The 26,155-nt window shown below is 44.8% G+C and overlaps 1 protein-coding gene across 1 annotated transcript in view; it reads right to left on the bottom strand.

Moving 5' to 3' along the window:
- Positions 1-483: 483 nt before the first annotated feature.
- TAOK3 (TAO kinase 3) overlaps positions 484-26,155 on the bottom strand; it is a 94,426-nt gene continuing 68,754 nt past the window's right edge. The window contains exons 14-19 of the mRNA XM_006890412.1: positions 25,213-25,341; positions 20,456-20,659; positions 11,297-11,536; positions 9,555-9,767; positions 2,439-2,621; positions 484-645 (exon numbers count right to left, since the gene is read on the bottom strand). Coding sequence (XP_006890474.1) covers positions 484-645; positions 2,439-2,621; positions 9,555-9,767; positions 11,297-11,536; positions 20,456-20,659; positions 25,213-25,341 — 1,131 coding nt within the window. The remainder of the gene's footprint in view (positions 646-2,438; positions 2,622-9,554; positions 9,768-11,296; positions 11,537-20,455; positions 20,660-25,212; positions 25,342-26,155) is intronic.

A 26,155-nucleotide genomic window follows, 5' to 3' on the forward strand; every position in this document is an offset into this window, starting at 1 on the left:
GTGTCTCTCTCCCCCTTGGTATTTTATTATTGATTTGTTTTATTAATGTATCTTTTTCTTTTTTGCTTGACTTTCACAGATTGGTGGTAGTGAGTGATTGCTTAAAGCAATATCTATCCACTTTGTTGTTGTTGTTGTTGGTTTATTGGTTGGTTGGTTGGTTTTCAAAACAGTCTCCACAGCTATTCATGGAAACATTTTTGGATCACATCGATACTGGGACGTGGAGCGTGACTGGAAGAGACGGCCAGGCTCCGGCCAGCGCTGGAAGTTGACTTTGGGGGGAGGAAGGGGGCCCCTGATGGAGTAAGAATAAACAGGCACTAGTCCGACACAATGTCAGTAAGAGAGAGAGAGAGAAAGAGAGAGCGAGCGCGCGAGCTACGCCCGTTTAAATGGGGAATGTGGTTTCGCAGGGTCTGAACTTTTTTCGGTTTTCTTTTTTTTTTCCTTTTTTTTTGTAAATGGCAAAAAAATTGAATCTCATCTATAGTCCTCCTTAGGAAAATCTAATGTAACCAAATTCCCAAATCCCATTCTGAGACTCTCCATGTCAAAAGTCTCGATCTCTCGCTCCTGCCTTTCTAACAGGTACTTGATTCTCTCGCTGCGTTCCTTCTGAAGGGCCGCCAGCTCTTCTTCAATCTGAAAGAAACACAGAGGGTGGTTCTTAGTGGACGGGCTCTCCTGGCCTGAGCCTCTCCACCCTGGGCGCTTGTCCACACGCGTGCACATCCAGGACCCACGTGCACAAGAGCCAAGAAGAAGCTGGGCTCAGAGGGGCTGGGAGGGGTCCTGTGGTAAACCGCTTGGGTCTTGTCGTCTTGTGCTGAGTTGGAACTGACACAGAGCTGACCCTCCATTGGGTTTTCAGAGGCTGTAAATCACATGGGAAGAGACTGCCCATCTTTCTCCTGCAGAGCAGCTGGTGGATTCGAACCGTGTACCTTAGGGCTGGCAGCACAACTTCTTAGCATCTTCTGCTATATAAAACTTGCTCGCAAGAATCAAAATGCTTGGGGCCCACCTGGGCTTAGCTAGCGGTACCATGCCAGGAAGCCAGGCAGCTGGGCTGAGTGAGGGCAGTGTCTTGCGGCAGAAGCTAAGAGGCACTCAGGCCCAATGAGATTGTGTCGCTTCCCCACAGAGAGGCTGGCCGCCCCCTGGGTCATTAGCGGTGCAGCTGGAGAGTTGGAGCTGGTCTCTGGGAACCAGAAGGAAGTGCAAGTAACTGGTTACGCTTAGGAGCCCCAAGAGGCTGTGCAGAACCCTTCTCTTCTACATTGCCCAGCAATATCGGTGGTTGTTGTTGATGGCCGTCAAGTCGAGCATGACTCACAGCGACCCTATGAACAAAAGGCCTGAAGCCCTTCTACAACTACCGACAGTTATCAACGTTCCGAGAGTTCACAGAGCAGTATCTAGAGTGACGAATAAGTTCAGTTCAGACAACATTTATTATGCATGGCACTATCAGCCTCTCTCCATTTTCATTAAAATATCCCGGCTGGGGATACCTCTTGGTTTAGAAAGAGTCGGAAACGGAAGCCAAGTCTATATTTGGCATCCCCGTGCCATTTAGCAGCCAGCAGCAAGACGGGGGCACTTTTAACCTCATGCCTTTTGCTCCTTTCACGTCATGTCAACTGCCTGGTAAAGCCACATCACTCCTCTGCCCGAAGGCTGAGGATTGCCTAGCATAGTAATAGAAAGGGCTTAGGTCTCAGATAGACTTTACAATCGATTTTAGTCATTTTTTGAGCCTGTGAGCTCTGTGGCTGAGTGGTAAAGGGTTGTGCTGTCACCTCAAAGGCACGTGGTTCCAGTTCACCGGCTGCTCTTCAGGAGAGAGATGGGCAGTCTCCTCCCAAGTGATTTACTGCCAGAGGGTCAGCTATGAATGGGTTCCAATTCAACGGCACATATACCACCACCCTCCCGGTCTGCAGAATGGGATGGTGCCACCTGTCAAGGGTCGCTGGGAATATGAAAACGGAAACCCCACTGCTGCCAAGTCAATTCCACATCACGGCTTCCCTCCGTCGGGTTTCTGAGTCTGGATGCCTCAGAGCCGCTGGTGGATTTTTTTTTTAAACTTTTTATTTTTGCGTGAGTGTACCGTCAAATCAGATCTGACTGGTACAGGAGGAGATTGTCCCTCCTTTTCCCGGCAGAGCATCTGGTGGCTTCAAACCGTGTGCCTCTGGGATTGTAGTTGCAGCTCCTTGCCACTAGGCCACCAGAGCTCCCCCGCTGGTGGATCTGAACTGCTTGACCCTTTGGTCGGTAGCCCGCTGCACCGTGCACTATGCATTGTGCCACCACCGGGGCTCCTCTGGGGGCAGGAAAGCAGAGGCGACCAGCTGCATCTCCCGGCTTGAGCAGCAGGGTCCAGGGCTGTGTCCCCACCCTCCGGCCACTGCACGGGACCCACGTACCTTCTGCTCCAAGTGTGCTCTGCGCAGAGACACCCTCTGCTCCAGCTTCTGGAGCTCGCGCTCGTGTTGTGCCTCGGTTTGCATCTTGATTTTGCTCTGGTAGGCGTTGAGCAGCTCCATTTCCTGCTGGAGCTGTAGCCTCAAGGCCTGGCATTCTGCTTCTTGAGCCTCGTCGAGCCGTAACTGCGGGGCACAGAAGACACACACTGTAATTCCCCTCGAGCCTACAGCACTTGGTGGCGACTGGAAGCGGTTTCCTGTGTGGACGGGAATGGATCCCTTCCTCACAGACAGATACCCCCAGTCCGTTCAGAGGTAGGAGTCACAAATCATGGGGGAAATCGGCCCAGTGGGCTACAAAGTTTGAAACGTACATTCTTTCCAGTATAGTCTGAAATCAGAACAGCAGTGATCAGGGAGGGGACGCGCAATAGTGACTGAGCCCATCCAGGGACCTCAGACGCTGGCACCATGTCTAAACTCCAATTCCACTGTTCACTTAGACCTATCTATGGCCTTGTATGATATTTAACCTCTCCAAGTCTTGTAATTTTTCATTTGCAGAAAGAACCGTCATAGTTTCTACTTCCTAAGACTTCCAGGAAGATCAAACCAAAGAATTCCTCTAAAGCCGTTGGCAGGGAGTTTCCTGTAGATTAGTGCTAAGGAGTTATGCTCCCTACCCAAAAGCAAGGGGTTCGAAACCACTGGAGGGTCATCTATGAGTCAGATCCTACTCGACAGCACAAACAACAGCAGCAGCCCTTGGCACAGCAGCTCATGCACACACTAAGTATTTAATAAATAGTAGCTTATCATAAGTAGGGAGCTGTGGTGGTCCAGTGGCTAAGGAGCTGTGCTGCCAATCCAAGGACAGGAGGTTCGAATCCACCAGCTGCTCTGAGGGAGAAAAGATGGGCAATCTCCCCCCGTGCAAATGAAAGGCTCTGAAAAACTACCAGCAGGTCAGTGATGGATCAGTCCTGACTCCACAGCAGTGAGCTGAGTGAGCTGTTAACATCCTGATTCTCACCACTGTGTTGCCATAGTTAGATCTCTTCGACGCCACCATATCTTAGCTATCTTTGACTCTAAAAGAACGAATCCAATCTCTGAGAAGCTTGAGGGATAGACCACAGGACTGCATTGTTCCAAGCAAGTAATGGTGGGCCTCTACCAGCTAGCCTAGTAATTCTGCCAATAAAACCAGCTAGAACGCGTGTGGCTCAGAGTCCCTTCCCACTGAGGGAGCGCTGGTAATCTCACGGGCACGCTCTAATTCAAAGCAGACGAGTGGAGATCACAAGGCAAGCCTGGTTATTTCCCTCGCTCCCTGCAGCCAACTCCAGGCACCAGGAGGGCCTGATCCCATGTGGGGGATGCACGGAGACGGCAACCAGAAACAGCTTCCTTCCAACGAGCACAGTACCAACCTTCCCAGGGCAGTGAGTCAGGAAGGGATTCTGATCGTTAGCTGGAATATGCTCAGGACAGCTGATTCCACTCAGTCTCAGGCTTTATTTTGTCCAGATTTGTCCTCGGTTTTAGTTAAGAGACTCAAACCTGACACTGCCATCAAGTGAGAACAGCCTCATAGCTGGGTTTCCGAGGCGCTAACATGCATGGGAGGAGACTGCCCCTCCTCCTGTGAAGCAGCTGGATTCGAACAGCCAGCGTGGCATGCGGCCTTTGAATTAGCAGCACAACTCGCTGTAGCCTCCTGTCAGACCTTCCTACTCGCTGATTCAACTCAGCTCAAGGTTGTAAACTACACGGGACGAGACTGTCCCGCTTTCTCCCTCACAGCCGCTGGTGGAAGCGAACCACCAGAGAGACATGGCCTTGCTGTATAAACTCCCTCTGGATTACGCCACCAGAGCTCCTCCCAAGGAGGGTATTGTTACTGTTAGGTGCCAGCGGGTCAAGTACGACTCACAGCCTGGGAACAGCAAATGGGACCATACTGCCCCACACTGCCCTTGAACTAGATAGTTCTGCCTACCCACATTTTATCTGAGTGTTTCCACACAGACCACTTCACCAACATACTTATTTCCCAACATCAGCTTTTTTTCCCTACTCTGTGCAATTGGTGACAATTATCAATATCTCTCTCCAGATATGGCCTTAGAAATTTAATTGCCAGGGAGCTCTGGTGGCCTAGTGGCAAGAAGCTGCACTGCAATCCCAGAGGTGTGTGGTTCAAATCCACCAGATGCTATGCTGGAGAAGGAAGGGCAATACCAGTCAGATCCGATTTGATAGTACACACACAAAATATAATAAAATTTAAAAAAAAATTAAATAAAATTTAAAAAAGAAATTGAATTGCCTAGTGTCTCCTGACCACTTTTGGAGAAATGTATTAAAGAGACAAACATAAAATAAATTGGGTAATTCTAATAATTAAACCTAGTCAGCACCTTTTAAAATCCACAAAAGAGAAGAGAACCCTTCTCATTTCCCCAGGAGGAAGGAAGGGAGAAGAGATTCTGCTCACAGTGGGGGCTGGTCTGCAGGAAGCTGGGTGAGGTGCAGCCCTAGAGATAAAAGGCCAATGGTGTAGAAGCTCCTCCGTGAGGATGAACTGTGATCCTCTCACGATACCAGAGGCTCTTTACCATAAAAGGCAATGGAAACCCTGCTCCCTTGTCCGGCTGGTCGCTACGAGCCTTGGCCAAGTGGGTGAAGAGGCTCAGGCTATGGAACTTCAGTCTATTGCATCACCACCTCCATCATCTTTGGTTTCTGCCATTCTATTATTAATGGCAGTAACTAGGTTATTTGGCACCAGCTTCTGGTTCAATGAAGGTCCCTGTGACAGAAATCAGTGAACATTCCAGTACCCAAAAGGTGCATAGGCCAAAAACGGTTGAGTTTTATGAGAATGTAGACAGGTATCATGAGCTGTTATCTTAAGTGGTTTCAACGGGAGAAATGGATGGGACAGGAGCCGTATGTGACAGTGGACAAGCATCTGGGCTGTAGGCCCTCTCTTCCTCAAAAGGTTCCAGTTCCAGCTGTACCACTCATTTCACTGTGTGACCCCTTTAACAACTTTAACCTCTGGGCCAAATTTGGTCTGTCGCTTGATTTTGGTAAATAAAGTTTTACTGGAAGACAGACACATGCATTTGCACACATCCTGTGTTCACAAAACAACAGTAGCATGGAGTGGTGGTGACAGGGATCACGTGGCCCACAGAGCCCAAAATATTTACTCTGACCCTTTTTTAGAAAATGTTTGCCACCCCTTTTTAAAAGTACTCATTGGGCCTTTTGTCAGTGACCCACTGAGCCATCAAGAAAGGGCACAATAAAAACACTACTTTTGGGTGAAGCAGCAACATCTTGTGTGCTTTGCTTCAATTGGTGGTGTGACAAGTTAAAAAAAAGAAAAAGAAATAAACTGTTTGCCACATCTGCCTTTAAGCAAACAGTCTGACTTCATTCAACCTCCTATATCTTACAGGTGAACCATGGTTAAAACAATAACCATGCCTTCATAAAACTGAAGTAACACTTCAAGAACAACAAAGACAGTTCCTGGCGTGTGGTAGGCACATGCTTGGTAAAGAATAGTTGTCAACACACATTCTTCTATTTCCTCTTTGCCTCTGAACAAAGGGCCTCTCTTTACATCCAAAGCAATTATGGGCCTACATTCTTAATCCAGTTCTCTTCCATCTACTGTATCATTCACTGAGCACTTGCTATACGCCAGGCTTTGCTGACAAGTACTGACAATACAGAGATGAACAAGCCAAAGATCAATCACTCTTTGCTTCCTAACTCTCTCCCCTTCTTCTGACCTTTAACCTCGCTCTACACTCATCTATGTTTCTGATTCTGACCCCACCTCTCTGCCTACATTACCTTAAATAAAGGTCACGGGGAACATCCTGAGCGGGTCCCTATCTTACCTCCCAGCAGCATCTAAAATTGTGGATGGTCCCTTCCTTCTGGAACTCTTTCTGTTGCCTTTGGAGACACTACCCCTATGGGTTTCTTCCTCCCTCTGTACTGGCCCTTTACCTGTCAGTCCACACCTCACTTGGCCGTGAAATGCGGGATGTTCCTTAGGACTATGTCCTGGGCCCTCATCCTAAGGGTTCCAAACGCTTCAATTAGCATCTGTGTACAAAGGATTCCCTCACTGACACCTCTACCTCAGGCCTTACTCAGAGGTCCAGACCAGCGTATCCAGTTACTCAGGAGACATCACCACCTGGATCTTTCCCAGGGCCTTTGGCTCAACACAACTAATGTCAACCCATCCTTTCTCGCCCACTTCCATTTTCACCGCAGGTAAAGGACAGCATCACTTACCACTGTGCTCCAACCTGGAAGAACTAGGGGGCCCATCCTTCACAAACCTCACTCTCCACATTCAACCTGGGCTCAGTTCTACCTCCTGCCTACCTTTCAAGCTTGTTCTCTTGTCTTCATCCTGATTGCTTCCTCCTTAGTCTAGCTCTACTCCCTCATGCCCAGGTAAAAGCAGCAACTTCATAGAAGACCTTCTAATAGCCATAAGAAGAGAGAGCGTTCTGGTGGCTTACTGGTAAGGACTTGTGCTGTCAACCCAAAGGCACACAGTTCAGACCCACCAACTGCTACACGGGAGAAAGATGGGCAGTCTCCTCTCATGAGATTTCCTGCTTCTGAAAACCCACTGGAGGGTCAGCTCCGACTCCACCACACACACCAAGAAAGAAAGAGCAGCTCTTAGCAAAGCCTGGAAGCCTCAAGAAGACCTACGCCCCGTTTACCTGTCTGTTCTCATTCTCATGTTACAGATTTCTTCAGAAGTGACACTGCTGTTCCCACTGTGATGCACACAGGCCTCTTTGTTGTCAGGAATGCCCCCCTGAACTTCAGATTAAAGAATCATTTTTCAGAGAGGCCCTGCTTAGCGCGCTCCATGCCAGCTCAACCCTCTTGGGGTCCACTCTCTTGGCACCTGTATAGGCTCAGCCATAACACTCAGAGGACTTTTTCCAATGCCTATTTCCTCCACTGTTCTAGAAACTTCCCAAGGACAAGGTCCATGGCTGCCTCCTTCGTCACAGTACACCACGGTGCCTACGGCACACTGCAGGCACTTACTAAACACTAGTTAAATGGATGATAACACTGGTTCTACCCTCAAGACCACATTCAAGCCTTTTCTGATGACTAGAAGTCCTCCTTGAAGCCCATCTTCTCTAGATCTTTTTCCTCTCGCCCTTGTTAAGGATCTGGGAGGAGAAGTGTCACTTAAAGTTTCTAGCTCATCTTTGAATTATTATCCCTTCAGTGACCTAGAAGTCTTCCATTCCCTCCACATTACTGATTGTGACAATCAATGATCCAGCCCACCATCAAGTCCAATGAACACCTCAAAAGTTCATTATTATAAATGGTCTCTGTGTGACCTCTGGAATGACCAACTAGAAAACTTTGTTCTGGTTTCTGTAACATAATCTCTACTGGTTCCCTTCCCATGTCTCTGGTTACTTGCCTTCCTTGGTCTCTGTCCACTCAGTCCTCAAATGCCAGTATTTACCAGATTCTTTGTCTATCTCCTTCCCATCGAATCCTATCTCCTATCCCAGGTAAACCTCATCTATTCATAATGGCTACAACTGGTCCCATACACCATGGATGTACATCTTTTTTGTCTTCAGTCCTGACATCTCTGCTAAGCTAGGGACCCCTATTCCTACCCCTGACCTATTTACATGCAGGTAACCCACTCAAGTAACACATTCATAACTCAGTCCATAACACCTCAGATAGCCAATACCACATCTCCTTTTCCTATCTTGGTAGATAGTGACCTGCATCGTTCTATCCTGAAATTCACCTCTTGGATGGTTCACTAGGTTCTTTTTGATTCCCTGAACCCTTCTCAGACCCTTCTGCTCCTCTCCTTCTCTATCAGAATGCTCTCTCTTTCTTCAGGACTTCATCATATTGACAATAGCTCCCTCGTAGGTCTTTTAAACCTGGATTTGCCATATTACCACCAGTATCTTTCTACCACTCATATCCTGTCCCTTTCATTTTTAAAATGGGCCTCAGTGGTTTTACATACTCTATTCCTTACAGAATAATGTTCAGACTCCCTAAGAGGGAGCTTGGGGATCTGACTTCCACTCCATTTCCTCCAAACAAGTACCCTATGCTGTTGCCAAAGCAGCTACAATGAGTATCTCAAGTGGACCACACTCCCTCAGGTCCTTAAGTCTTTGCATGTGTCTGTCTGATGACCTCTTCCTCTTTAAGACTGATCCTGTGAAGCCTTCCTTGAATTACCAGGCAAACCCTCAATCCCAGTATGACAAGACCTCTCATTCTGGGCCTCACAATTCTCTCCTTGAATGTAGGCCTCCTGTGAGTCATCACAAACACATTCCCCATCCTTCAACCCTTGCCTCTGTTGGTCCCTTCCCATGGAACCTAATTATCTCAGGGAATTTCTTTCAGCTTCTTGCTTTAACTCGAAGCTTTCCCTAGATTAGATCCATTCTTCCTACTGGTATTCTTGTAGCCCCCAATACAGTTCTTCCTACTTCAAAGCGCTTGGGCTGTATCACCATTGCTCAATTATCTGACTTCCCTGCTTAGACACAAACGACGTGAGGGTGGGATCGATTATTGCTTCTGTAGCTTACTGCTAATATCTGAGCTCAGCTGAGTGCTGAACAAAGATGCCTCATAGAAGTTTATTAAACGAATGTGCCTGTGTGTCTTCCTCTCTCAGCTGGGAGGACAGGGGCTGTGTCTTATTCATTTGTGTCTGACATGACTTAAGGGATGGTCAGCAAATGGTAGACAAATGAACAAACGGTGCCCGTGCTCTCTAGCACAGCTCGCCCTTGAAGTCCCTCTGTGCCACAGGCGTGATTTCACACGGTATTCCTGGGAGCTTGTGGGATAAGACGCACTCCGGCAAGTATCCACATTGGCTTGGCTTTATTCGGCGGCGTCATTTCCTCAGTTCTGTGAGCAGGAAAACACCCATATCCTAAACTCTGCACAAGAATCATCTTGGAAACAAAAGGCTGGGTCTTGAATTTCCTCTGATTCCCAAAGCTCTTGAAGCCGTGGCACCAAAACCTAACCACTTACCGCTTGAGAGGCCATCATTTCATTTATACTCTGTTCATACTGCTCTGCCAAAATGGCAAGTTTTCTCGTCTGCTCGTCCTTCAAAGTCTTTAAGATTGTTTTGTGCTCATTCTTTGGAGTAACTTCCAACTGGTGATTCTTGAGTGCTTTATACTGTTTGGTCTGTACTTTGCAAGTGTCCTGAAACTGTTTTTTAATTTGCATTTCCATGGCCTGTGTAGACAAGGTCACAAAGGGGAAGGAGGGGGGGGAGAAAAAGAGAGAGAGATATCAGAATACAGAAAGCATGACTTTCTAATGATGCAATACAGTCCTAGGGCCATTTATATTTTTGGTGCTGGGACCCATATTGTGGTTTATCATAATGAAAATTACAGGACACATCCAGGAGTTAATGTTACTAATACTTTGGGTTCTCTATTGAGTAGAAATAGGCTGGATGTTACAAATACCTCCCAAAGAAAGAATGTAAGAATGTGTATCCTGAAGGAATGACAACTCTTCACAAACTGCAAATACTGCTGAAGAGTGCAGCATGCTAAAAAGCTGGCCACTGACTGAATGGTTTCCTAGGCAGAGTCTCCAATATGCCCAGTCACGTGTTTCTGGTTCCCCTCACTTCTTTTTTTTTTCCCCCCCTTTTTTATTAATTTTAATGAAAGTTTACAGAGACTTTGGATTTCCATTCATTCGTTGTTGCACTTAACTCTTTCCACTTGTGAGTGAGAAAGGGGCTGGCTGACAGGAGACCAACCAGCCCCCCAGTGCCCTGGCCTCCAGCATTTCCTTGACAAATTAAAAGAGGAGATGTGACTAGTGCTTGGTGTTCTAATCCATTTTGGTATACACTGACCGGGAAAAGTGATCTTTTTTTTAAAATTTTTTCCTTTTAACCTCTTAACAGGTTGCCCTTGCAGGCAGCAGTATCAGAGGCAGAGGTGACAAGAAGCAGGTGACTGGAGGCCAAAAGCCTTTCCAGGAGGTCACCTCTAGGTGCTAGATGTTCTAGGTGCTTTTCATGAGCCCACTGGGGACACCGGATGGCAGGCCTCACTGAGAGACTCCTGATTTGACTCTAAGGGGATTGTAGCCAGTGTTCTTGAAGCTGGCCTCCTAACTGCACTAACACTGACAACACCCTCCATACACATATCAATACCGTCCATACAGCTTGTTAAATACCAATCAGCTGAAGTGATCAGGATGCAGTGAGGGGTACAGGAGTTTCTCAAGACACCTCCTGTGCAGGGGCAGCGGATGCCTGGCACGTGCCAATTTGTTCCTGACCCCTGTGTCTTTAATAGATGTCACTCATCAATCTTCCTCTTTCAAACTAAGCTTGAACGTGGTTCTGCGTCCTTCTCAACACAGTGGCACTCAAGGTAGCTATTAACAACCGTCTGACTGGCACGAGAGGGGAAACTGATCTGCTTACACCTGCCAAGTACCTTTCTCATGCCCTGGGTTAGAACACCTACAGGTTGTGAAGGGAGTGTCAGAGAAATTACCTAGCAGGTACAAAGAGAAACATAAACATTACCCACTGCAAAGTTTCCCAGACCAGCCTGTGTGTGGCAATGTCGGTCCTTCTCCCTCACAGCTAGAGGTTCTCATTCAGCAGATGTGGGGCCCAGAAATTTGGAATTCTATACTGGCGGCCACTGGCCAGGCTTAAGGACAGCGGCCTGCAGCTCACCAAGCTCTGGATCGTGACCGAGGAAGGACTTCTCGTCTCCTCTCACCTTTAAGTTTTTTGGCTGTTGCCGGAGTTCCATGACATGCTTTCTGTGCAGTTCCCTTTCTCGCCGCTTGTTGTATTCCAACTGGTTCTCCAGTTCGGTCTGGTGCTGAAGGCGGATCAGGTCCATGCGAAGCTTCTGTAACGTGTGCAGCTGCCGGTATTCCAGCTCTCGGGTGGACTCGTCGTGCCGGATCAGCATGGCGTGCTCCATCTCCTTCTGCGTCCTCTTCTTATTTAGTTCCTGCACAGAGAGAAACGGATAAGGATGAATGGAGACGGCCTTGGGAGGAGGGTGGATCTACGTGAGGCAGGGCAAGGAGGGGGACCCGCTAACTGTCCCATGAGTGAGCCCATTAATGGAGCTGGCTGTGTGATTTGATGGGTTTAGCTTGGCAACCCCTGGAGTTTCTGCGCCTGGGCCCAAAGGCAGGCAGCTCCTCAGAGCAATCATGGCTGCACCATTTAGAATGTGTGTTTTTTCTGCAGGATCCCTTCACAGCTCACAGAACTGCTGTAAATTTTAATTGTTGTTGTTGTGAACCACAGAGTCAGAAGCGACCCACAGCTGACCTCCTGGTGGGTTTTCAGAGGCAGTTAATCGCATGGGAGGAGACTGCCCATCCTCCCACGGAGCTGCTGGTAGCCCTGAACCATGTGCCTTTGGGATTGTAGGGCAGCTTCTTGCCACTAGGCCACCAGAGCGCTCAAACTTTAATTAGATGATGGAATATGCCTAGATGTTGAACAGCTTTTATCCAGTGAAGACAATGGTTCTGGACTCTGGTTTCCCGTTAAAGTCACGGGGGTAAGCTTTTAAAACATAAGGCACTGAATCCTTGGGCCTCAAATTCTGAGACGTGGTCTGGAGTTGGACTATGACACCAATATTTCTCCAGGTACTTTTAATATGCAGCCAGGGCTGAGAAGCACTGAGTTAAATGGATAATGTCTCAGATGGGTTTCATTTTCAGACAAATACCCTGGTTTTGCAAGTATCCTAAGTAGGACAATTATATCTTTGCAAGAGCCTCAGAGTTCAGAGCATGCTGGGGAAAAAAGCAGACGACAACCTTCCCCTTTCATTTTCTTGTTAAAGTCACTTTAATCTTTTCTAAATCTAATAATTTCCAGTACTACTTATGTGTGTTTTGGCTTTTTTTTTTTTAAGTTGAGGTAGATAAAAGGAAACTAGGGGTGAGAAAAAGAGAGGAAGTTGGAGGTGGGAGTTTGGTTGTGGGTTTTTCCATTCACTAATTCAAGAATGCTTCCTAAATAGTTCTATATTCAAAGATTTGAACCATTTGCTCTGAGCACATAACAGTGTTTGCCAAGCCTCAATTCTAGTCTCAGGTTCTAATACACCGAGCTGTTGTGTGTCACGGAGTTAATGCCAGCTCCCACTGGTCCCCACGGGCATGGGGTGGATGATAGCCCACGCGGTTTCTCAAGCTGCCGTCTTTATGGGAGCAGATTTTGGGAGGCTGGTGGGTTCCAACTTCTGATTATTTTTTTTTAGCAGTTGAATGCTTAACCACTGTGCCACTAAAACCAGAAGTAAGACCACGTCCACTGCTGTAGAGTTGATTCAGACTCCTTACAACCTAACACTGGGCTTCTGATGCTGTAAGAATTACTAGCAAGAGCTGGCTTTATTCTGCTCTTCATAAAAAAGCAAATGATAGTTCCAAACTGCTGACCTCTGGGTTAGCAATCCAGTGTTTAACCTGCCACCAGGACTCCTGATATTGTGCCACGAGGGCCTCTTGATACACTAATAACGAGGTGTGGTTATTTGTTAAATACCCTTACACTGGAACCAACTCGGAGCTGACCCTCCAGTGAATCATACGGGAGTGATTGCCCATATTTCTCCCACAGAGCAGCTGGTGGATTTGAACTGTGTACCTTTGGGTTAGCAGTGTAACTCCTTACCGCTAAGCCACCCCAGCTCCCTAATGGAGAAGTAGGATAGACAGCTACTGAAGTATATGCTTAGCTCACAGCTGACTGAAGCACAGGTTCCTACATGGCCCAACTGGTACCAGTATATTTTCTGAGAAATTGGAATAGAGATGAGATATAGTCATATGAGACAGAGGTGCAGCCACTGAGACTGAAGTTGAAGGAACGACATGGATGATGGCCATCTCACACTCTGAGGATGGGGGCTCAGGGACAGCTGGAGGACTCTGAGGACAGAGGCTCAGAGATAGCTGGACGTCACGGCCAGACGCATGAAACAGGAAAAGGGAACAGCTCAGTAAGTATGTGGATGTCCGAGTTCTAGGCTGGTTTCAAAGCCCCTCGGGAGGCCCAGCCATAGACCTGCTATTGAATTTTGTGACATATTCCTATAGCAAATGCCCTGGTTTTAGGTTAAGTCAATCCAAAGACATTTTAGTTCACATGCAGTCAAAAGAGAACTTCAATTAAAGTCGCTTGTGCTTTCATGGTTCTTCTTTTACTGGGAAGCAGGTCTCTCAAATGTCTAAATGATTTTACTAGTTTCATTTGAGGCTCCTGGGTTTTGAGGTTCTTAGACAGAGAGCCCTCAAGTACCTCAATAACTATGGTAGACTAATTTGAGATTCCCTATTTTATATAATAATGTTATATGTGGTTTTGTTTGTTGTTGTTGTTCTTTTTAAATGAAGAACATTACTAAGCAGGGAGAAATTACTACATAGAAAAAACACTTTTTAGCAGCAAGGTTGGAGATGTTAAGTGCTATAAAAGTGGAGCAGTAAAGATCAGATGTGATAAGATACCTGAAGAGGCTGGTATTACTACTATTTAAGGGGGCTGTGGTGGCTTAGTGGTAAGAAGTTGTGCTGCAATCCCAAAGGCACATGGTTCGAATCCACCAGTTGCTCCGCACGAGAAAGATGGCAATCTCCTCTTGAACAACAACTAGTTAGGAAGGTCAAGGGCACGAAAAAGCTCGAGTCAGACTTAAAATGAGAACAGCAGAGCATGTCCTCTGACGGCATCCGCTATGGGAGAGAATACAGTTCATTTATTGTCAAAAGATTATTAATACCATTATCATTTGATGTGGCTGGGAATAAATACCTTGCACACTTGTTAACATACCGGGTTAAAAGATGTACTTTAAACTGCACGGCATCGATTATCAGAGCGGTAAGATCCAAGCAAACATAAACCAAAACCAAAGTCAGCGATGTTGATTTGACCCCTAGGTTGACTCCTAACCACCTTCCTTCGGGTTTCTGAGACGGCAGCTCTTCACAGGGGCAGCCTTCCCATCTCTCTCCCAGCAAGCAAATGCTGACACGTTTATTTTTTTGATCACTACTTTTGGAGCCTTGTGTCACACTGCTGTTTAGCTCCACACACATGAAATGTACATTCTAGTGGGGAGATGTAAGAAGTATACACGTAGCCCAAGTTCTCTTGAAGGACTGATAATCTGAGAGCATTTAGCCCCATCACCTGCAGTGTTTTTCTTCTCCCTCTTTACCTGGACCATCTGTGTTCTTCTTTAGGCATCACCAGCTGGCCTGTAGGGGGCACCACAGGACAAGGAGCTGTTCTCAGAGCAGTGACCCTGGGAAAGCTAAGACCTGTAAGCCAGGGAAGGTCTTGTTTGTAGGTCAGCATGTCATCCTTGACCTCTGAGTAGCAGGAGCCCCACTGAAGGACAGTAGAACATTCCACATGTTCTTAAAAGGAGAAGTTCAACCTGAGTCTGAGGCCTGAGCTGCCCAGGACCCAGAAGCTCACAGAGAGATACAGAAAGCAAGTAACACTGGAAGAAATCAAATGCTTCCCTTTATACTTGGTAGAATGTTCTAGAATGTTGTCTGTAGAATATCTGCACCAGAATTACCTAGGTCACAGTGGTTGAGCTTTATAACAAGCTACCAAGGAATTCTATAGATAATTGGATTTAAAAAATATTCAGGGGGTAGGCAGGGAGAAAAATGCAACAATGAATAAATGGAAATCCAAAATCTCTATAAATGTTCCTTAAAATGAATAAAATAAAATTAAAAAATATTCAGAATGAAGAATAGTGTGAAACACAATGTATATAAACTTTGTAAGCAAACCAATTAAAACATAATGTGAAATAGAATATATATGAATGATTGAAACACAATGTAAATGAAAGATTGTATAAAACATGATATATATGAATGAAACATAATGTAAAGGAATTATTATATGGAAACCAATAAAGATATTTAAAAAATAAGATTCAGAGTGAAAAATCACTAAACATGGGTGGCAATTTCCAGTCCTCCACTGGTTTAAGTAAGAATCTGAGAAAGTCTTAAACCACAATTTACTTTCTTCAAGTATTAAAACAAGAATAATGGGCAGCACCATGGGTCACAATTTTTTTAAAGATGTAACAAAAGGACATGATGCGAGAAGCCATCACATGAAGAATTAATGCCATTATTATTTTTTTGTATTCAGAAAAAGATATGTAGCATTTAAGATCTTAAATGTTGTTTTTATAAACATCTTTCAAAACTTCATGAGAATCTTACCAATCATGTATGAGGGCCTGGATGGAGCGTGTGTACCAACGTGCCCTCCCTCGCCATGTTTCAAGCATTTGGAGGTTTTGTGGACATAGCATCCTTGTTTTTAAAAGCAACCCATTTCACTCAGGTCAAAGTCCTGGCCCTCAGGCCTATTTAAGCTGAGTAAAAACTAGAAAGCCAACTTGTAAATGGAAGAGTTGTTCGCCTCTGACATGTAATGCTGTCTTGGTTTCAGTTCTCGGTTTCAATAACTAGACAGAGAAATGGTAAAGCGTGCGCTTGCTGTGACATTAGAGGAAGAGGCCCAGTCCAGTTGGGGGCTAGCCTTTTAACTGTTTTAATGAACTGGAAGGATTGCTAATCCTCAGGTTTGGCAAAGATATGGGAAAGCAGACATTCCTAAGCTTTGTTGGTAGACGATAACACAGTACAATCCTTTCAGGGGGCAATGTGGCACATTCATTTATTTTTTATTTTGATTCACTTATGATTGTAGATGTAGACACTCTTTGAGGGGCATCCACTTTCTAAATAACATGCCTCCAGAAACTCTAGGAACTTTGATAAATGTTGATAGTTGTAGAGGGGTTTCAGGCCTTTTGTTCATAGGGTTGCTATGAGTCGTGCTCGACTCGAAGGTAATCAACAACAACAACAACAACAGAAAAAGATCTATGCATAAAGACAGTGTCAGAAGCATTGTAATATTCCAAAACTTCAGCAAAATGTCCACAGAAGGGTGTGCTTCATTAAAGAAATGGTTTCACTATAAAATACTGTTGTTGTTGTTGTTGTATACCACAGAGTCGGAAATGACCCATAGCTGACCCTCTGGTGGATTTTCAGAGGCAGTTAATTGCATGGGAGAAGACTGTCCATCCTTCTCTCACAGAACAGATGGTGGCCTCGAACAAGGTGCCTTAGGGACTGGAACACTGCTTCTTGCCACTAGGCCACCAGAGCTCCCTATCAATCGTTAAAAAGAAGGAGGTGCTGTATGTCTAATATAGTAAATAAGGAAAAAACAGCAGCAAGATAGTCGAGAGGACACACCATTTTTCGTTGGCTCAGATTCTGTTACCCTTTCTTCTGTCAAAAGGCCCTCTTTTTTGCTTTGCAATAGACACTCTGAAATCAGGGAGTTTGCTGAGCAAGGGTGGGCACATTACCCAACAGGCTTAATCTTGCTTATAAATTTGAATTTGAGTAGAACTGATATACAGACTCTATCCAACCAAATGCCTGGGGGGATGTCGTTAGCTTTGGCTTCTGGGTCAAAGAAGGGCTCACTCTGCTCAATTCTTCATTTCTTGCAGCCTGGGTCTGCAGCCCACTCACCTTCCTTCCAATACATTCCTCTCGGTGTTTGAGCCAGAGTTTGCTTCTAGTGATGGTAGGTCAAAGCAAAACATACTAAGAACTGTGTGACTTGAACTTGTATAGGACAGGGAAGGGTTCAGGGTACATAGGGTTGCTATGCATCGCGGGTGACTCAACCAATAACATTTGATGATAGGTTTGGAAGCAGGAGTGGCATCCACTTCCTAAACAACAGGCCTCTGGAAACTATGAACTTTGGTAAATGTTGATGGTTGTAGAGGGGTTTCAGGCCTTTTGTTCATAGGGTCGCTATGAATCGTGCTTGACTCAAAGGCTATCGACAACAAGAAGGGTATATATACTATAGAATATACAGGGAACTCAGGTGGCCCAGTGGTAAGAAACTGTGCTGCAATCCCAAAGACACACAGTTTGAATCCACCAGCTGCTCTGTGGGAGGAGGTTGGGCAATCTCCTCCCATGTGATTAAATGGCTCTGAAAATCCATTGGAGGGTCATGTATGGGTCACTTCTGACTTGATGAAACACAACAAAAACAATATAGAATATATAATTAATAGATAATATATAATAAGTGCTCTCTCTTTCTATGTATATAAGAGGGGGAAGCTTTCCAAGAACATATTCTCTACTCAAAAACACATACACACATGCAGAGAGAGTAAGAGAGAATAGGAGAAAGTGAGGGAGAGAGAGTGAGAGAGAATAGGAGAAAGTGAGGGAGAGAGAGTAGGAGAGAGAGTGTGTGTGTGAGAGAGAGAGAGAGAGAGAGAGAGAGAGAGAGAGACACCCTATACAATTGGCTCTGGAATAAATCTAACCAAAAGAAAAATCTAGGTTCTTAAAAAAAAAAATCCTTAGAGACATTATTTATTTGTCTAATTTTTCTTCAAATGTGTTAGAATAGCAATTGCCAGAAATGTTTAATAAGAACAGTTGCCAATAGCTTATTTCCAACTGGCTTTCAGATTTCTTCCACATTTTATTTTTTCTTTCTGAAAAACTCAACCTGTCTAGTTGTGAATTCATCACTTTCTTACTAAAGTTTCTAACCTTCTCTCTTCCTATTCAAGTCCATGGCGGGGTGGGGGGGAGAAGATTCCAAGTCTCAAATCCTAAGGATGAAAATGTTGATTCTTCCCTCATCTTTTCTGCTCATTAGCCAACTCCTGTTTATTTTCTACTTCAAAGCTCGGTGGTTTCTCCACCTTTCAATAAGATAACATCTAGAAAGAGTCTGAGTCTGGCCCATAAAGACATGGTGAATATGTTTCCATCTGCCTCTTTCCTCTTTCTCGCTGAATACTATTCTCCAAAAAGAATTATACTGTGAAGCCACAAACCACACAGAACGGCCTTGTTTTTCTGGGTCTTGCGAGTTTTCTGGTCTCACCACCTTTCTATGTCTTCCTATTAATAGAAAACATTCATCAAGTTTCCATCTAACACGGGTTCTGGTTCTTACAGGTTTTACTGTTTTCCGTTAGCTGTACATCCGATATTTGCTTCCACCATACCAGTCAACACTGGTGAATATCTTATCAATGCGGGAGCTAATTTATGACAGTCTTCTCTGATATGGCCAAGTTCCTCTGATTTCCTACTGACCTTAGTATCAGCAATCAAAACACATCCTAGAGCCCTTATCTCAGGTGATGGTATCACGCCCATCCACTCTCCCATATGAGAGCTCATGTTTGACTTAACCTTCTTCTGAAACTCTTGGGTCCATTTGGCCAAAAATGACCGTCAGTTCGGCTTCAGAAATGTTACTCAGCGGACCTCGCCACCCCAGACGGAAGCTGGAATGGGCACGTCCTCGCTGGCCTCACAGCTTCTTGCTGCCTCAGCCTGTCCCTCACACCGATGAAGGAAGTTTTCAATTAAAACAAAAAACAAAAAACCAACAACAACAACAAAAAAACCCCAAAAGCAAACCCATACCAAGCAAACGCTTCATTGTGATTTTTCTGCTTCAAAACCTCTGATGGCCATGTACTGCCTTCAGGCTAAAAAGCTAGATTCTTGCATTAACAAAAAGGCCATGCACAGGGGCCTCCCAACTGCTTGTGGTGGGCATTCCACACACACCCCCAGACTCGTCACACCCAGGGGCCTGTCAACCACAGCCTAATTCATGCTTTTCTATGACTCTGGGATGACAACATTTTATTTGTATTGTCTGTTATGGTACCTCACGGTTTATTCAGCATTGAATGTGTCAGAGGCCGCCTTCTTTTATTAGATTTAGGTAAACTTGAAGACCAGCCCCATAGCTTCTAAATCGTCCTACTGTCTACACATAGGAGGCACTCAGAAAGAGCTGGAAGGCAGAACGAATCCATTTTACTTATAGAGAACCAGACTCATATTTGAGTGCTTCATGTGGCATGAAGGGAGCTCTGATGGCCTAGGGGTAAGAAGTTGCGCTGCAATCCCAATAGCATGCTGTTCAAATCCACCAGCTGCTTTGTGGGAGAAGGATGGTCAATCCCCTTTCATGTGATTTACAGCCTCTGAAAACCTGCTGGAGGATCAGCTATAGGCTGGTCCTAATTGGTGGCACACAACAATAACAACAACAACAACAACAATAACATGGAGTCAACCTTGCCAAGTGGGTTTAAATAAAATTCTCTATTTCACTTATTTTTTTTTTCTACTGCATGTTTGTGCTCCTAAGTAGAAAATTCTGCTGCAGTTATTGGGGGAAAGGAGATTCCTCATGCTGCCGCTGGGCTTTATCTGGCGCTGGTGTTAGGTGTCATGGAGACAGCTGCCGCTCAGCGACCCTCTGCACAACAGAGTGGCACACTGAGTGCTCTTGTACCATGTTCACAATCACGGCCATGCTAGAGCTACTGTGTCGACCCACTTCACTGAAGGGTCGCCTCTTCCTCGCTGGCCTTCCGTGTACCAAGCACGGTATCTTCCTCCAGGAACTGGCTCCTCCCTATCAAAGAGACTAGCTACCTCTTGTATGTTGCTGTTGTGTGTGTCAGGTCGGAATCGACCCATAGCTGACCCTCTGGTGGGTTTTCAGAGACAGTTAATGGCACAGGAGGTGACTGCCCATCCTTCTCCCATGGTGCAGCTGGTGGTCTCTAACTGTGTGCCCTCAAGATTGCAGCTGTCTCATACCAATGGCAAATTCATTCACTGGTGATGGGCAGACCTGCTTTGTGCCAGGGCCTTGCTACCGGCTAAGGATGAAGGAAATGAGCGAACCTGACACGGCTGTGACCCTCCCACAGCTCACCGTCTCCTGAACGAATGGCCAAGGTTATGAGCGCACTGATTACCTCCCGAATGTTTTGCTGCTCCACCTCGTGCCGCTTGATCATTATTTTCCGCTTGAAGAAACGACAGTTTTTGTCGTAGTACAGTCTCTGCTGAGTCAGGAGGTGGGCTTCCTCTTCGGCCTGTGTGTGCTGCAAGTTCTCTTTATGCTTGGATATCCGCTCCTGCTTCTCCTTCTTGGGTGTGCTATGATCCTCATTCATTTCCTTTAGGAAAGATGAAAGGGAAGGGGAAAAATAAAGAAAATGCAGGTTAGGTTCGGCAAAAGGAATTATCATAGATGAAATGATTTGGAAAGCATGTGGAATGTAAAGACAGAAAGGCTTGGGGTTGTACTTCCTTCATTTTTTTATATAAATCAATTAAATGTGAAATAAGTGAGATAAAGTCTAATTAGTTACCAAACCTTTGCCTTCTCTTTCTCAGAAAGTATTTGTATCCAGTGCCTACCACATGTCAAAGTGCTACAGAGCAATGATGTCAGTTTAAAGACTAAGGTGTGCCTGATCCCAGACATGGTCTTTGTAATTGCTTCCTAAGCATGTGAAAGTTGGACAATGCATAAGGATGACAGAAGAGTTGATGGAGAAGAGAAGTGAGAGCCCCAGGGGCTGCCAAAAGAACATTAAGCTTGTCCTGGATGAAGGGCAACCAGGTGCTGCTCCTTACAGGCAAGGATGGTGAAAGCTGGTGTCACAAACTTCAGGCAGGTTGTCAGGAGGGGCCTGAAAAAGACATCATTCTGGGAAAAGCAGAGATCAGAGGAAAAAAAGGAAGACCCCCAACGAGAAGGACTGACACAGTGACTGTCACAACGGGCTGGAGCATATCAGAGAGGATGAGGATGGCGCAGGACAGGACAAGGTTCAGATCCACTGTTCACAGGGTCGCTATTAGTGACAATTGATTTGATGGCACCTAACACCATCACTTGTTAGACCCTGTGCAAGGTACAAAGATACAACGGTAAATATAAAGATCGTGACAGCTACCAGCATGTGCTTTATAGTCCAGAGTAAGCAATCTGTCAAAGAACAACACAAATTAACTGAAGATTTCTGTGAAAAGTATGGAGAGGGCCAAGTGTTTGGTCCTATAGGAATGTTTAACAGAAAATGCTTGATTCTGGTAATAGCCAAGTTGAAATTTGAAAAACAGTTGAAGGAATTTGCCAGTGGAAGAGAAGAATGAAAAACATTCTCAGTAGAAGAAACAGTATGGACACAGCTCTAAAGTTTGGGGAAGATACAGGTCTGATCAAAAAGCTGAAAGGAGGTCACAGTGGTCAGTTCAGGCTGATGAGATGAGGCTTGACGGGTAGACAGCACAAGTGGAGATCTTAGAGGTCAAGTCAAGGAGAAATGAGATTGTACATGTAAGGGCTCATGATAGCGTTCTCCCTTCCCCCTAGACCCCAAAAGAAGGAGATACTAGCTATTATGTGGAGAACAGAATGAAAGAGACAAAAGAGAATACATGGGGACAGGTGGGAAGAGATACGGCAATGGTCTGGGCAAGAGAGATGACAACAGCTTGGACAAAGGAGGTGGTGACCCGTCAGAGAGAAGCGGACGGATTCCAGCGGCAGGAGGTAACAATGCAAACGAACGCTCTGAGTTAGAATTTCACGACAAATCCTTCTTCACTGTGATCAGAAGAGCAAAATAAGCCACTTCTATTTTTAAGAAGGGGACCTCTGGTGGTGTAGTCGGTAGGAAGTTGTGTTCATGACCCCAAAAAGGGTGTCTTTTATGGGTGGTTCGAATTCACTAGCAGCTCAGTGGGAGAAAGATGGATACTTTCCTGTGCGATTTATAACTTCAGAAAACCTGCTGGAGAGTCAGCTATGAGTTGATTTTGACTTGATGGCAATGAGTGAGCGAGTGATAATTTAAAAAAAGACAAAATTCATAATGATCTCAGAGAAGTAAATAAAGGGAATAGATCAATGAATCAGAACAGTCAGGAAGATGTTCATCTTCAAGGAGAAAAATCTGAGTTCATCGAAAATAATGTACCTTACTGCTTTTCATCCATTCAGACATGCGTAACTTATCTGAAATATTCCTTAATTGATAACATGCATTTAACACTGTGCGCTGCAGAGATTACTCATTTAGATTCTTACAGTTTTTCGTCAAGAAGTCTTTATACTTTCAACTTTCCTATCACATAAGTGAAATCTTAGCAGGATCCACACAGGGAAGAGTTGTGTCCAACGTGACTTAGATGAAGGTACCTGGGATGTAGTCTGGGTACCTCATCTCTTTATGCTTTTAGTTTACTAGTACTGAATAATGTGGTTTTGGTTATAAACCACCAACTTGCACACTCACACTCAATAATGACCATTAAAAAGAAAATAAATTATTTCTAGACCAGCGAACATCATTTACCTACCCCATACCCCTAATTATCTATCAACTGCAGGAATAATGGAGATTCCTAAGTTATTCCAAGGATACTATCGTTACATACATACACATGTAAATAAGTATACATTTCACTTTTAAATGAATTGAACTGAGCTTCACTTCATAAGGAGTAATACTAACTCTAGACCCAAGAAAGGCTCCCTCAAATTCACTGTAGGTATGCTTTTCTTCATGGGCATGTTTGTTGATAGCGTAGATGTAGTAGTAGGTCTATAGACACTACAAGTCTGAGTATGTCTAAGGACTAGGTGGGAGTTCACAAATGCTGTTCTGTGGAAGAACCTTTGAAAGGTAGAGCTCATGGCACCTTCCGATAGACAAAAGTGTACAATGATGGTTCTATCATAAAGCATGGCCTTGAAAACATGGAGTTAAAAATAAGAAGGTATTTGCAGCTGATAAAATCGTGTATGTGTGTGTGTGTGTGTGTGTGTGTGTGTGTGTGTATTAACATTATCCCTCTAACTCAACAACATCCTTCTACTTTTATGTAATAATTAGGCTCTAGCCAATAGCTAAGAGAAAATGAAGAGGATGTGACCTTTCTTCATTGGGCTATTTCTCTCCACAGGCTGGCTTTTTAGACCTGAGAGTGTCAGAAATGTTTCCCCATTCAGCCGCTGTGGACCCAATACAATTTCCTGTCAGGTTCGACAGTTCCCAGGGGCAATCAAATTTATTATTTTTTTAACATGGCTCATCTGGGCAGGGCAAAAAGATCCTGAGGCTCCCCTCAATCCACTTGTCTTCACTTCCTAATGGAAAAAGAATTGGAGAGGAAACTGGCTATGTCCCCAGTTGTTAATCCATAGAGGGAAAAATGGGAGGCGGAACAAATACTTTCATACACTGGAACAATGCCCCACCCTGAATTTTATTAAGGGTTAATGCACTTTATAGTCCACAAATAAGAACTCCTAGGTGTTATGAGAAGGAAGTGTATGGGATTACAGGCAATTCGCCTGTAAGAACCGGGCCAAGGAGGAGCAAAGGAATGCGAACTTCCAGATCAAATCGCTGTCCCTCAGGCAGACCGAAGACCACTGAGGACTGAAGACTGGAGACCAGGTCTCCAAGCAAGCACTGAAGGGTCAATCATTTATTCATCAACTATTTACATGGACTGAGTGAAAGGACACAGAGAAGAAGAAGAAAGCAGAGATGGGCTCTGCTTCTGAGGTGCTTACCAGCAAGTAGGGTAAGCGGGCCAAGTTAATTCTGACCAATAGTATGTCACAAAAAATATTATTATGAATCCAGTGACACCGGTCTTGGTCAAGGGAGTCAGGAAAGACTTCCCTGGAGAAGTGATATTTTAGTTAAGGCTCTAAGAAAGACCCTTATGTCTTATCAAACTGTTGTGGCTAAGTGTTTTTGAGTTGAGTACAACTCACAGCAACTCTGAACAACAGGTGTGAACCCTGTCCTATCTTGCACCATCCTTACCATCCTCAGCACTTCTACAGCCACCTCCTCAGACACCGTATCAACCCATCTTGTTGGGGGTCTTCCCCTCTCTCACTGACCCTCCCCCTTTCCAACCACGATGCCCCTTTCCGAGGACTAGCCTCTGCGAACATGGCCAAAGTATGTGATACAAAGCTTCGCCCTCTTTGCCTCTGTGAACATACTGGTTGTACCTTCTCCAAGACATAGCTGTTTGTTAGTTAAGGCAAAGAACAGGAGTAGGGACTGATTAAACTAAATTGTGGTTGAGGAGGAGCGAGGAGGAGAAAGCAGATCAGTGCGACTGAGGAAAGGATGTGAGCTAAGAACCTGAAGAAGACTGGAGCTGGAGACATCTGAGACCGGAGAAGGGATCCTTGTGGCTGGAACAGTGAAGAGTGAGGGGGCACTGGTGTGGGAGGAGACTGAAAGAGGGGGCTGGCAGCAAACCGTGGGGGACCAGGCAGGATTCTCTTCTATCTTAAGAGCAAAGGGAAGACAATGGGTGACCTTCAAGAAGAGATAATATGACCCCTTATTTGAATTATGAAAGATCATTTTTGGCTGAGCTAAGAAGAAGAAACAAGTATGTGAGAAGAGCTGAGGTAATCTAGTTGTCCATGATGAGTGGTCCCTGGACAGGTGGAAATAGCTCCATTTGGGGCCTTAACTAGAATGAGGGACATTTTCTAACTCCAGCCCAGGCTCAATGAGTCAGAAAGTCTAGGGGTAAGGCTTGCTGACCTATTCTAATAAGCAATTCAAATAATTCGAGCACAGTTTGGGAACCACAGAATTAGATGCAGTGCAAGACGAGTTGATTTTAAGACCCAGCCTTGTGAACGGCTGTGTGGTGACGACACAAATGGTCTGCTCACCTCCTTTATCTTTTCCTTACAAATCTTATACTGCTTCTTCTGACTCTCTAAGAAAGTTGTCAAGTCCTTCTTCTGCTGGGCCAAGATCTGTTGCTGGAACTTCTTCTCATCTGTTGCAGCTACCTTTGCCTGAGGAGAGAACAATTACGATCAACGTTGTGTCTGCTCGTCATACAGAATTCAATTGTCTGTATTCTCCGGGGCTTTTAAACTGAGTCTGTACATGCTAAGCCATGTAGTAATTTTTAAACAAATAATTGGTTAAAAGCCCTACACATCAACAAACGAATGGCTAGAGAAGCTGTGGTATAGTCACACAATGGAATACTATGCTGCATTGAAAAACAAGGAACTCATGAAGTATACAAAATGGGTTATGCTGAGTGAAATATCTCAGTCACAAAGGGACAAATACTGCATAGTGCCACTGTTGTAAAACGGGACTGACATTGGGGTTGGGGGGAGACTGAGAAAGACGGGATAAATTATGTATACTGCATTGAAACAGATGAGAGAGGAAACTTTAAAAGGAATATATGATTAGGTATTATGGTCATGACAGGAGTCCAGAACAAAGGCCGCACAGTGGAGTGGACTTGGGGGGAGGGATTATATGACAATGAAAGAATTTTTCTTTTCCTTTATTTTTTTAAATAGGTATCATCAAGGTTTATTTGTGATAAGGAAAAAAATGCATTTCTCAATTCAATCATTTTGGAAAAAATCTTCTTTCAAATCAAGATTTAAAATACCTTTACTTTTTCCAATGTCTATTGAGACTTTTTTTCTCTTTTCCTTGGATGTATTTTATTTTTATTTTTTTTAAAAATAATTTTAATGAACATTTACAGCGATTTTGGATTTTCATTCATTCATTGTTGCACTTTTCTCCCTGCCCAGCCCCCCTCTCTCCCCGTTCACTCCTCTCTTTGTTTTTTTTTTT

The sequence above is a fragment of the Elephantulus edwardii genome, unplaced genomic scaffold (genome assembly GCF_000299155.1).
Source record: "Elephantulus edwardii isolate Elephantulus edwardi_28Jun2011 unplaced genomic scaffold, EleEdw1.0 scaffold00089, whole genome shotgun sequence".
NCBI lineage: Eukaryota > Metazoa > Chordata > Mammalia > Macroscelidea > Macroscelididae > Elephantulus > Elephantulus edwardii.